This window comes from Aspergillus campestris, assembly GCF_002847485.1.
Source record: "Aspergillus campestris IBT 28561 chromosome Unknown P168scaffold_5, whole genome shotgun sequence".
Lineage (NCBI taxonomy): Eukaryota > Fungi > Ascomycota > Eurotiomycetes > Eurotiales > Aspergillaceae > Aspergillus > Aspergillus campestris.
In genome coordinates this window covers 1,248,663-1,259,922 of record NW_020194340.1, presented here as the reverse complement: position 1 = coordinate 1,259,922, position 11,260 = coordinate 1,248,663, and the positions used below count along the sequence as shown (strand labels likewise).

The following is an 11,260-nucleotide window of genomic DNA, read 5'->3' as shown; positions in this document are numbered from 1 at the left end:
GACTATCTTTTCAGGATGTGACTTTCCTTTTTTCTTATTTCTTTATTTTTCTCTCCGCAAGCTGTGTTAGTCAATTCAAAATTTGTTCTACCGAATTCTGTAAAAAAAAAAAATTTGGTCGACGTGTTGATGGTTAGTACGGAGTGGACGATCGTCGTAAGGGTATATTAAGATGCACGGAAAAGAAAATGTGAGAAAATCAAGAAAAAAAGAAGTAAAACAGAAACCAAACAAGATCCTCACATAGAAAGGCAAGATCCAAACAGATCGAACCAGGAACCCCGATTGTCCAGAGTGGAGACGACCCTGGACATTGTGATGTTCTCAGGTGAGTCGAGACGTCACCGGAAGCGACTCGGCACTACAATACCAGTAGTACCTACTGTGGTATTCTCTCTCCCCCGTCTAAGCTTCTCTTGCCATCCGACACTTAACTCTCTCTGTGCTTCTCCCCGCCCAGCCCCCTTCCCAAACCGAGAAACAGAGAGACAGCAAAAAATAGAAGAAAATCAAATAAAAGTGGACTGCCCCGTTCATTTCCACCGCCTAATTCATCACCTTCTCTAAGCTCTTCTCGGCTCCCCTGTTTTCTGGTCTTGTCTCTTATCTCTCTCTCTTTACCGTAGCTCTCCCTTCCTGAGCTCCTTCACTCCTCCACTCCCCCCTCTCTACCTGTCGACAACACTATCCGAGGTTACGGAACTCGCTGGAATCGTCTCTCATGGCTCCTCCTCCTCCCTCTACTTTGCCCTTGGGCGAAAGGTTGAAGGCTCTGGCCCAGACCCTGCAGTATGTGATCTGTCCTTTCCTGCTGGAGATTCTCTTCGCCTCGCCAGCGTCCGTGAACTGTGAACTGTAAACTGACCAAAGGATCCGCCCGAACAGATTCGCCTGGTTTGCTGGGTAAGTTTCCCCCCACATGGTTCGGCCAACTCGCCGCCAGCACATCCCTTTATGACCGCCTTTCTCCCGACTGGCCTGTCTTCCCTTTCCGCGTCATCCAGATTCAGGCCTGGAGCCTGAAGCCGGACGTTGACTAACGAGCGTAGACATGTGACCCTGCTCATCTCCGTCTTCCGATACACCCTGTCCTATGCGACCTTCAACTACTATTCCTCCGCCGCCCAGTTCACCTATCGCCTGGCGTTTCTGTCGGCTGCGGTGACCTACGGGATTGTGGTATACAAGGGACACATTGCTCGGGGCCGTCTCCAGGGCAGCGTCCCCAGCATCGTGTTGAAGCTTGCTAGCGACGAAAATGTCCAATACCTCGGTGAGTGGCACTAGAATCTCGCGTTACTGGATGTCGAGAGTGGTGGGCTAACAGAACGCTAGGGATGGCGTTGGTCTGGCTGTATTCGCGGCAGATCCCCTTGGCACTCCTGCCCTTCAGTGTCTACTCCATCTTCCACGTCGCGACTTATTCGCGGGCCCACCTGATTCCCACCCTGCAGCCCCCGCTGCGGGCGCCGGTCCGACCTCGCCTTCGTCCCCGAGCTCTCGACCGGCCGCGAGGCAGTCGCCCCTGGCCGACACCATCGGCCGATTCGTGAAGCAGTACTACGATGCTAGCATGGACTTGGTCGCGGGACTCGAGATTGCGCTCTTGTTCCGCCTGGCGGTCTCGATCCTGACCTTCTCCAAGGGCAGCTTCCTCCTCTTGGCCATCTACCTGGCCTTCTTCCGCGCCCGCTACTCCCAGAGCTCCTTCGTCCAGCAGGCCGTCCGTTATTTCACCGCCCGCGTCGATGCCTCGGTCTCGCACCAGAGCACCCCGCCGGCTGTCCGTCAGGGCTGGGAGACTTTCAAGGGCGTGGTGCGCCGCGGCTACGAAGCGACCGACACGAGCCGCTTGACCTCGGCCGGCAAGAAGCCTCAATAAACAGCGAAAGAAGCGAGACAGGTGTGGGGAGGCAAATCGCCGGACCGAGCCTACGAGTGCAGTGGATTGCTTTTGGTCGGACCGTCTTGGAGGGTCTGCATGGCCGGGCCTACTCGCACTTGGCTAGCGCTAATCAACCAACGTGCCGTCGATTCCAGCATTGCAGTGGGATCGTGGCAGCCGTATGAACGGGGTGGGGAAGAATGTGTACATGGTGGAGGGATGGGTCGAAGATGTAGTGTCGCGGGTACCGTGACCAGGGCGCAAACTGCTTCAGATGCGAATTGTTTCTATAGCGCGGCATGTGTGGATTCCGAATGTGGTTATAATACGAATGATGCTTTTATGTCCTATTCTAGTTTTGAGTGGCGTCATACGGGGTACTCCGTAGATAACCAAGGGATCCGTGGCCACCGATTATTCAGCAGCTCCACGCCTGAGGCCAAAACTCGGTGTTCGGGCGGCGGAGAAAACAGGCAACCGATCGGACAGAAAAATATCTCATCGGGACGGACTTCCCATCTCACCTTTCAGCCTGAAAATAAAAGAAAAAAACAAAAACTAATCTGAGTCTTTATTTGAGGTGCAATGTTTCCTTTGCCCACCTCCCATCCCTCGTTGGAATCTGTATAGTTGATTTATCCATCGTTTCATACCTACTTAGCCTGGGAAAGAAATTCCCTCTCATTCTTTTCTTTTCTCTTCCTCATCGGGTGGCGCCCCGTTCTCCGTCTCCCCCCATTTCGAACCTACCTCCGCCCGCCGCATCCCCGTGGTCTGGTCCGCACCACGATCTGGTGGATTGCGGTGTTTCTTGATTTTTCTTTGCAATGAGCTTGACATCGCGCGTGTTTGGCCTGTTCACAACGACAGAGAACTCGGCTTCGGATTCAGACGCCCGTGCGGCGCCCTCGCCCTCGACCTCCCAGTCGCAAGCTGCGGCATCCGCCGGCGACCATGCTTTCCAGACGGCGGGCTCGATGAGCAGTCGGGTGCAGACTGCACCGGCGTATAATGAGGAGGAGGAGCCGAGGCCGCCTTATCTTCATGTATGTCTCCCTTCATACAGTGTTCGAGGTGGTTGTTTCTTTTCCTATGCTAATTTGTGTGCTGGATAGGCCATGCTTGCAGGAGGTACGGGTGGAACATGTGGAGATATGCTTATGCATTCGCTCGATACGGTCAAGACGCGGCAGCAGGGCGACCCGACGTTTCCGCCGAAATACCACTCCATGACTTCGTCGTATGCGACGATCTATCGACAGGAAGGGCTGATGCGTGGACTGTATGGTGGTGTGACGCCTGCGCTGTGGGGGTCGTTCCCCGGGACGGTTATATTCTTTGGGATGTATGAGTTTACGAAGAGAAAGATGATCGATGCAGGGATTACGCCGGATTTGGCGTATCTGTCTGGAGGCTTCTTCGCCGATCTGGCTGCCTCTGTGGTGTACGTGCCGTCCGAGGTCCTGAAGACCCGGTTACAGCTGCAAGGCCGCTTCAACAACCCCCACTTCCCACAATCCGGCTACAACTACCGCGGGACGACCGACGCCCTCCGCACGATCATCCGGCAAGAAGGCTTCTCGGCGCTCTTCTACGGATACAAGGCGACCATCTTCCGCGACCTGCCCTTCTCCGCGCTGCAATTCGCCTTTTACGAACGGGAACACCAGATGGCGATCGACTGGATGGGCTCGCGGGACATCGGCCTCGGACTCGAGATCTTGACGGCAGCAACAGCCGGCGGGATGGCAGGCGTGATCACCTGCCCGATGGACGTGGTCAAGACGCGCGTGCAGACGCAGAAGAACCCCGAAACCACAGCGCCCGGCCCGGCCAAACCGCCTTGCGAACCCGCCTCCACCAAGGACACTCCCCGACAACACCAACACCACTCCACATCTACTACCTCGTCGAGTCTGCGGGCACACTCACGGTACATCTCCCACTCGTCGCCGTCGACGTCGGTGCCGCCGCCCGGCACGCCCCGTCTGGATACCTCGTCGTTCTTCACTGGTCTGAAGATGATCTACCAGACGGAGGGGGTCGCCGGGTGGTTTCGCGGGGTGGGGCCTCGAGGCGTGTGGACGAGTATCCAGAGCGGAACGATGCTGGTCTTGTATCAGTATCTGTTGAAGCAGCTGGACAGCTATCAGAGCGCGGGGAGACGACCCCTCTATAGCCTTCCTCCTTCCCTGGGGCTGACAGAGATGCGACAGTGTAGATAGACGAGGACAGGCGTTCCGGTGGGGTTGTGGCATGACTTGGTTTTTTTATTTGGATCTGGACACGATCTTTCTCCCTTCTCCTTTCTTTCTGTTTTCTTTCAGGGTTTCAGGTGATAATGGACCCTTTGTATACAACGTTTGGGAGATTTGTACGGCTTACATAGATCTTAGACTAGGATAATCATGCCAATGTATTATATGTTAGACTTAGCGTGTCTTACTGAGGAACTCATACCTAACTCCATGTCAAAAACGTCACAACCACCTCTCTACTGAGGTAGGTACAAGGTACCACCCAAGAGGGGCAAGGCAAGGCAAGGCAGTTAGTCCCTGACAGCAAATCCCACCAACCCACCACGCTAAGAAATGATCAACAACAACAACGAAGCGATCGAGTGTTTGAGTTCTTTATTGAGACGGGGCGAACATGTAAACAAAGCCCAATGCGGGTCCGCCTTGGTATTTATCCGATGTGATTGGCTGGAATGGTATTATTACCGTCTGATCATCCTTTATCATGAGGTGTATTGTTTATAATACAATACAGCAGGTACAATGGGTGAATTGACCTAATATCTTTGCTTCCCCCGGTCGAGTTGGGTTCTTCTTTTCACTCTGTTTACTTACTTACTTACCTGCTTGTTTATAACTGGGTTGGTATTCCTTCTTTGCATTTTGCTACCACTATCTGCTATCCTTGTTGTTTGATTGAGTTGTTTCTTGAGTCTTATATACTACTTGGTATTGATCGATCGGATTGATACCCACCTACTACCCCATTTAATCCCCTTGCTGTCCCAGTCATCGCATGGTTCCTCGGTGGATCTCCCGCGCGCATCGTCATCATCATCATCATCATCATCAACACCATCACCATCAACCAACGCCATAACTACAACTACAACCACAACTACAATTCCAACCACCATGTCAGCAGCCGTCCCATATCTACAAAAGCTGCGCAAGCCACAGCTCGCTGAACTCGCCGAAATCACCGACCTCCGGTAAGTTCTTACCCCCCCCCCACGCCAATCATCGCATGTTTATCGCAAGCCCACGCTGATTCACGTAGCAACCACGAAGACTACAACAAACCGGAACTCGTCCTCGCCCTCGACCAGCATCTCCAGGCTAATCGCTCCATCTTCGCTACCGACAAGCGCCTCGCGAACTACTATAGCCGTCTCGCGACGCGCTCGCGCGGCGTGTCTTCGCCTGCGAAGAGGGATCTTAAGCAGGAGGTCACGCCTTCGTCGGATGGCGTTGGCGTCACGCGTCGACGGACGACGCGTTTGAAAGAGGAGTCGGTTCCGACGTATGTTTCATTATTCCTCTCTACCTATGCTTCCCCAAGTCTTTCCTGTATGGTTCTAAATATTGATAGTGACGACTCCGACTCCCCATCCCTATCGCGCACCCCAGCCCGCGACCTCGTCACCGTGCAGCCCCCCTCCCCCCTTCCCCCGCAATCGTCACAGACGCCATCGACCGCCAATCCGCCGAAATCCGCCGCTCCATCAGCGAAGCCTGGACCGGCTCCGGCGTCGAAGAGCGCTCCAGCGCCCTCCGCGCAACCCTCAGCAGCGCCAAAGCCATCCAAGTCATCGCCCTCCTCCTCGAAGCAGCCAGCCTCATCTACGAGCTTCTCCCACTACGCTATCTAACCACCATCCCCGCCGTGCGGGCCCTCCACACCCCGCCCTACCCCATCAAGGTCCCCGACCTGTTCGTCCTCGTCGACGGCGTCTTCTGGGCGCCCATCTCGCTGTGGCTGCTCACGTCGCTGGTGCTGCCGCTGCTCGCGGCTTACTTTTTCAATTTCCGCTTGAATAGCGCCTCCCGTGGGAAAGGGGGGGGAGGCGCGAGCAGCTTTGATCCGCTGAGCTTTAATCTGGTTAAGGCTCTCGTGTCTTACTTTGTTTATCGGCGTGAATTTGACTTCTTTGGGACTTTTGTCTTTGCGACGATGCATAAGGTCGATATGGCTGTTCCGGGTCAGTGGCGCGGGACGGTGGCTGGTGCTGTGATTGGGATTGTGGGGACGCTTTATGAGGAGATTTTGCGTCGTGGTTGATTGTTGCTTATGTATATATCATTGGGATGATATGATTGTGGGATTCCACCAAAGTGTGGAATCCAAGGAGTGTGAATGATGGATGGCTGATGGATGGTATGGTATATGGAAATGGGAATGGGAAATGGGCTTGTTTGGTTTGACTGATTTGATTGATTCAACTGTTGGAGTCTGTCTATTCTATCCTATTCATTAGTGTTGGAAGGTCACGGTGTTGGCGATGAGACGGTACAGTCAACGTGATATCCTTGTTTTTTTTGGTCTTTATTCTATCTTGGTTGATGGCGTGTTGGTTGATGTTATTTTTAGTTAGGTAGTTGAGTTATAAGTATAAGTATCAGTATACTATAACTTGGATTGATTGATATTGCTTGTAGGTGGTAGATATATTGACTCGAGCTAAGTATAGTAAGGTAGTTGTAGACTGCCTCTATAGATGTCTTTCTATCTATCTATCATCTAGCTAGTAGGTCTATCTTCTATAAACAAACATAGTAAACACTAACCCATAACCTACTCACAAGTAGGGCAAGTAAGTATGCATGCAACCCAACCCACCCAAACCATCCCAAGAAGTCAATCCAAAAGAACCCCCAAAAGCCAGAAAAGAATCATCTAACCCCCCGCTTAAACCTCCCCGCCAACTCAACCGTCACCAAAACCACCGCCCCCTCCACAGTGATCTCCACCTCATCAGCCCGCACGTGGTTACTCGTGCTCAGCTGCCCGCCTATCTCGGTCTTCCAGTCTGTCACGTCCCATTGCAGGCCGTGCGTTGTAATCCTTGCTGGGCCCGAGAGGGGGATGATGCCGATGTTTTCTTCTAATAGATGGTCTTCTCTTGCGTTTTCTGGGGCGGGTTTGTCTTCTTGGGGGGTGAGATGGGGTCGGTTGGTTCGGGGGGTGAGGATCTTGTTTTGGCCGGGTTGCAGGATGAAGGTTATGCTTTCTGAGGAGATGAGGTAGAGGTTGTTTCTTTTTCTTGGTCTTGGGCTTGCTGTTGGGGGGTTGGCGTCTTTTTGGTTTGTAGATTGTTGTTGTTGTTGTTGTTGTTGTTGTTGTTGTTGTTGTTGTTGTTGTTGTTGTTGTTGTTGTTGTTGTTGTTGTTGTTGTTGTTGTTGTTGTTGTTGTTGTTGTTGTTGTTGTTGTTGTTGTTGTTGTTGTTGTTGTTGTTGTTGTTGTTGTTGTTGTTGTTGTTGTTGTTGTTGTTGTTGTTGTTGCTGCTGCTGCTGCTGCTGCTGCTGCTCCTCCTGCGTCATAAGATAGAGATGGTGGATTTGGGAGAAAGCTTGGTCGACACGGCCGCCTAGCCCGCCCATAATGAGAATTGATAGGGAGGGTTCTTCTTCTGCTGTTGTTGCTGCTGCTGCTTTCTCTGATGATGGTGATGAGGACGACCGAGAAGGCAAAAAGTCACCCTCGTGCGAGCGCAAATATTTCAAAGCCTTGGTGAAATCCGTCGAGTACTGATCTGCGTCGTGGACGATAGACACCCCATGCTTTTCGTAGTGGGATCGCACGTGCGGTTTGATGGAGTCTAGGTCGCCGATTATGAGGGTTGGGAGCTGTTCATTGTTAGTTTCATTGGTATTATAGCTTTATAGCATTGGTTTGGCATGTTGTGTATGATGCGGTGTGTGTTGATTGTTGATGTGTGTATGTATATGTATAGAGTAAAAGATGTACATACATCACTATCCTCTCTATGATACCCCCTCATCATCTCATAGAAATGGTTTGCGCCACCGTCGGCGCAGACGATGGCCCGTGCTATTGTTTAGTTAGTTAGCATGTGACTTACAGCAGGTACATATATAATATCATATATTTATTATATGCACAATATAACACAATCAACCCTGCCGATCTAACAGATAGGAATAAACATACCACGTCCAGCCAACACCCCAAAGGCATTCTCGTTGATTGGCTGGTTCAGCACGAGCAGAGCAAACGGTGGGGGCTCGTCGTCCGTGCGGAAGAATTGGGTGGGATCCCACTCCATTATAGCCTTCTGTCTTGTTGGCAAGACTTGGGGGTTGGTGGAATAAAAGAGTGTAGGGGCTCTTGGCTGATCTGATTGATTATAGATATGGGGTTGGACTTGGAGATGGAAGGGATGTGATGTCAGGATCTTCGGAAGGGCTTAGCGAGCGGAACCCGTGATCTTATCTTGCTTTGTCGGACTTGCATACTATCTTTTTTTAAATTTTGATGTTGAATGTTTCCATGCTAATATTAATATATTAATAATGACTGACAGCTACTTGGATCTATTCTGGAAATTTCTATGGATTACAAGTCCGGTTTTTGATAGTTTACGGTAACTGGGGTAAGATATAGGATCTACCATGAACTATCAATGAGTCTATTTCAGACATGCATTCTTCTGCGGCTATCTAAGCAGATAGACTGTATGATGCCCATTCCATCCATCTTCACGGCATTATAGGTCCTCAACTGCTGCCGAAGTGAGCCGTATGTTGCTGCCAAGTAGACTGTTTCCATCCATATTGTAGCCATCCTAGGTGTTCTCGGCGGATTGTGTGATTGCCCGCCATACGGAGCAGATATAGTGCATATCCAGGTCCAAAGTATACGCTTTCTTCACGCTCCAATCCCAATCTTCATCGCCATATACTGGCTGTGACCGGGGAGGTGCCGACAAGGGCATGCACAACTGTAGGCTCAGCCGTTTGGTCCTCATGCTTGCCTGTCGCTGATTATATGGCTAGCTATCGTGTTATCAACGTGTTCCACAATCTGGCCACCGCTGTATAGATGTTGATCCTCATTTTCGAGCCAACGGGCTAGTAGGTTTATTCCTAGACCAGCCCTATTGCGGGTGAGACTTCATGATGGGATGGAATCTGATGGAATTCCATCATTGAGCTGGCTGCTGCTCCCTGACTTCGATGTTGGCATTTTATCTGGGGAACGCCTCGACCGGTGGGACTGATCTATCGGAACCGTCCATCGGGGTAGCCATGAAGATGTTTCTATCGAAAAATGGCCATAATTCTGGTCCCTCCTACTATCTTGAAGATGATTGTATCGTATGCATTAAGTCAAATAAGATCGACGAGTAGATACAAGTGAGAGGAAGGACGGAAGTGTTCTGTCAATGAATGATGCATGACGTAGAAACCGGCTGTCTCAACCGCGGTAAAAAACGTGACGAACGGGTAGAGACACCTCAGGCCACGACATATTCCTTTCTCTCCCGGATCGGGCCCGCCTCGTCCATCATCTTAATCTTGTCTTTCCATCCGTGCCGCCAATTGTCGCTCTGATCCCCGGGCTTCACCTCCCTCACTCTCTTTATCTGGTCCTTCTTTCTTCCTTCTTATCGTCTTTCTCTCTCCACCCCCCTCCCCCCATCCCCCGTCATGTTCCGTCCCGCGTCCAGAGCGCTCCTCCGCGCTCCGACTGTCGCAGTTCGTGGCCCGGCCACCAAGCGATTGATAAGCACCGGTCCCGCCGAGACCAAGTCGAGGAGTTGGAAGAATACCGCTGTCCGGTTGGGGTTGGCTGTTGGCGCTGTATACTACTATAACACGAGCAGTGTGTTTGCGGATCAGCCGTCGTGTATGTGAAAATTCGTCCGGGAGACCCGTGCCTTTTCTATCCCATCATGGGGGAATCAGGATGACATAAAAGAAACACACGCACGCACAAAAAGATATATATAAAGAGAAACTAACAAAGACAGTCTCCTTCCACCGTCAACCCCAGGCCGATTCCGAGCCCTCCTCCCCCCCAACCCTCGACTCCATCACGCCTCGCATCCGCGAAGAAAGACAACAGCAGAAGCCCGCCCGCGCGCCCGCCGATGGCAGCAATGCCGTGAAGTCCGCCGAGGAGCTCGAGGAGGAGGCCGGCCAAGAAGCCGCCTTCAACCCCGAGACCGGCGAGATCAACTGGGACTGCCCCTGCCTCGGTGGCATGGCGCACGGCCCGTGTGGAGAGGAGTTCAAGGCGGCCTTCAGCTGCTTTGTCTACTCGCAGGAGGACCCCAAGGGAATTGAGTGCATTGACAAGTTCAAGTTCGTACCTCCCTGTCACTCTGTTCGGGGTGGTGTTTCTGGAAGAATGGAGGCATAGTGGAGTGTGAGACTGATGGCTGACGTAAATTGACTACAGGGGCATGCAAGACTGCTTCCGGGCGCACCCTGACGTGTACGGCGCCGAGCTCGAAGACGACGACGAAGCTCCCCAGGCCCAAGCCGAAGCTGAAACCGAAGCCGAAGCCCCTGCCGCATCCGCCTCCGCAGCCGCCATTGAAGCGCCCATAACCGCAAACGAGATCGAGGCTGCCTCTGCACCCGAAGAGAAGCGCACCCAGGCCCGCGAGGTCCTCTCCCAGGTGAAGACCGACGCCGCTGTGCAGGGCGAGCTGGCCGAGAGCGACGATCTGATGCCCAAGGCCTGGCACGACACCGAGAGCAAGAACGACAACCCGCCGGAGAAATAGAGAAACCTAGCCCACATTCGTCGGCATAATCTAAGAAGCGAAAAAGAAAAAAGGACAGTCTGTGGACGGGTAAAATTATAGGGGACGATAATTCATCACTGCTGCGTGTTGTATGATCAATGAGATAAACCTTGTTTGATTTGATATAAGTCGGGACTCGAAAGGTCAGTCGCGCTCTTTGTATAGTGGAATTATATACCCTCCATCTTTTTTTCTTGCCCCTATGCTTGAGGTCTTGAGGTCTTTCATGTCATTTCCACTGTCTCCAAGACCCTATTGATCGTCCTGGCTTTTTCTCTCCATATCTCCTTCATTTCATTGTCTTTTCTTACTTATTCTTTTGTTTGTTTCTAGCAGCATCCATTTCATTCCCACTTTGCCCTTGTACACCTGCACACCTGTTTGCCTTTTGCCTTTCCCTCGCTTCTCCACTATCATGTAACTTAGTGTACTTGTAGGTCGTGGCATTCTGGAGAAGATAGAAATAGATCAGTTCTTTTGTCTAGCATAGTATGTTTCCGTCGAGCTGATACTTGTACGCCAACTAGTAGGAAGAGAGAAAAGAGGCAGAAGTGGAACAAGATAAATCAAATGTAGATCGC

General features: G+C 51.8%; 5 protein-coding genes across 5 annotated transcripts; 4 read left to right on the top strand and 1 right to left on the bottom strand.

Annotated features, from left to right (window-relative positions):
* Positions 1-393: 393 nt before the first annotated feature.
* P168DRAFT_289862 (uncharacterized protein) lies at positions 394-2,356 on the top strand. The gene is made up of 4 exons (XM_024837093.1): positions 394-789; positions 1,050-1,273; positions 1,336-1,472; positions 1,520-2,356. The coding sequence occupies exons 1-4, from the start codon at positions 722-724 to the stop codon at positions 1,880-1,882; spliced, it is 792 nt and encodes a 263-aa protein (XP_024693627.1). The 5' UTR covers positions 394-721; the 3' UTR covers positions 1,883-2,356.
* A 73-nt stretch (positions 2,357-2,429) lies between these two features.
* Positions 2,430-4,591, top strand: P168DRAFT_252077 (putative mitochondrial carrier protein). The gene is made up of 2 exons (XM_024834300.1): positions 2,430-2,931; positions 3,001-4,591. Exons 1-2 carry the CDS (start codon positions 2,713-2,715, stop codon positions 4,108-4,110), a joined length of 1,329 nt encoding a protein of 442 aa, XP_024693626.1. The 5' UTR covers positions 2,430-2,712; the 3' UTR covers positions 4,111-4,591.
* A 141-nt stretch (positions 4,592-4,732) lies between these two features.
* Positions 4,733-6,524, top strand: P168DRAFT_289860 (uncharacterized protein). The gene is made up of 3 exons (XM_024837092.1): positions 4,733-5,114; positions 5,183-5,425; positions 5,533-6,524. Exons 1-3 carry the CDS (start codon positions 5,038-5,040, stop codon positions 6,182-6,184), a joined length of 972 nt encoding a protein of 323 aa, XP_024693625.1. The 5' UTR covers positions 4,733-5,037; the 3' UTR covers positions 6,185-6,524.
* A 254-nt stretch (positions 6,525-6,778) lies between these two features.
* Positions 6,779-8,288, bottom strand: P168DRAFT_304118 (thiamine diphosphokinase). The gene is made up of 3 exons (XM_024838819.1): positions 8,075-8,288; positions 7,875-7,954; positions 6,779-7,749 (listed from the first exon to the last, which is right to left on the bottom strand). Exons 1-3 carry the CDS (start codon positions 8,187-8,189, stop codon positions 6,796-6,798), a joined length of 1,149 nt encoding a protein of 382 aa, XP_024693624.1. The 5' UTR covers positions 8,190-8,288; the 3' UTR covers positions 6,779-6,795.
* Positions 8,289-9,434: 1,146 nt separating this feature from the next.
* Positions 9,435-11,151, top strand: P168DRAFT_289857 (coiled-coil-helix-coiled-coil-helix domain-containing protein). Its single transcript, XM_024837091.1, has 3 exons — positions 9,435-9,772; positions 9,897-10,230; positions 10,328-11,151. The coding sequence occupies exons 1-3, from the start codon at positions 9,574-9,576 to the stop codon at positions 10,656-10,658; spliced, it is 864 nt and encodes a 287-aa protein (XP_024693623.1). The 5' UTR covers positions 9,435-9,573; the 3' UTR covers positions 10,659-11,151.
* Positions 11,152-11,260: the final 109 nt, after the last annotated feature.

Coding starts and splice junctions, on each gene's coding strand:
- P168DRAFT_289862 (XM_024837093.1), top strand. CDS start 722: ATGGCTCCTCCTCCTCCCTCTACTTTGCCCTTGGGCGAAAGGTTGAAG. Junction 790..1,049: donor GCTCTGGCCCAGACCCTGCA/GTATGTGATCTG, acceptor TAACGAGCGTAG/ACATGTGACCCTGCTCATCT. Junction 1,473..1,519: donor AGCCCCCGCTGCGGGCGCCG/GTCCGACCTCGC, acceptor GCCGCGAGGCAG/TCGCCCCTGGCCGACACCAT.
- P168DRAFT_252077 (XM_024834300.1), top strand. CDS start 2,713: ATGAGCTTGACATCGCGCGTGTTTGGCCTGTTCACAACGACAGAGAAC. Junction 2,932..3,000: donor CGAGGCCGCCTTATCTTCAT/GTATGTCTCCCT, acceptor TGTGCTGGATAG/GCCATGCTTGCAGGAGGTAC.
- P168DRAFT_289860 (XM_024837092.1), top strand. CDS start 5,038: ATGTCAGCAGCCGTCCCATATCTACAAAAGCTGCGCAAGCCACAGCTC. Junction 5,115..5,182: donor GCCGAAATCACCGACCTCCG/GTAAGTTCTTAC, acceptor TGATTCACGTAG/CAACCACGAAGACTACAACA. Junction 5,426..5,532: donor AAAGAGGAGTCGGTTCCGAC/GTATGTTTCATT, acceptor CGCGCACCCCAG/CCCGCGACCTCGTCACCGTG.
- P168DRAFT_304118 (XM_024838819.1), bottom strand. CDS start 8,189: ATGGAGTGGGATCCCACCCAATTCTTCCGCACGGACGACGAGCCCCCA. Junction 7,955..8,074: donor TGGGGTGTTGGCTGGACGTG/GTATGTTTATTC, acceptor ACTAAACAATAG/CACGGGCCATCGTCTGCGCC. Junction 7,750..7,874: donor ATCATAGAGAGGATAGTGAT/GTATGTACATCT, acceptor AACAATGAACAG/CTCCCAACCCTCATAATCGG.
- P168DRAFT_289857 (XM_024837091.1), top strand. CDS start 9,574: ATGTTCCGTCCCGCGTCCAGAGCGCTCCTCCGCGCTCCGACTGTCGCA. Junction 9,773..9,896: donor GTTTGCGGATCAGCCGTCGT/GTATGTGAAAAT, acceptor TAACAAAGACAG/TCTCCTTCCACCGTCAACCC. Junction 10,231..10,327: donor GAGTGCATTGACAAGTTCAA/GTTCGTACCTCC, acceptor AATTGACTACAG/GGGCATGCAAGACTGCTTCC.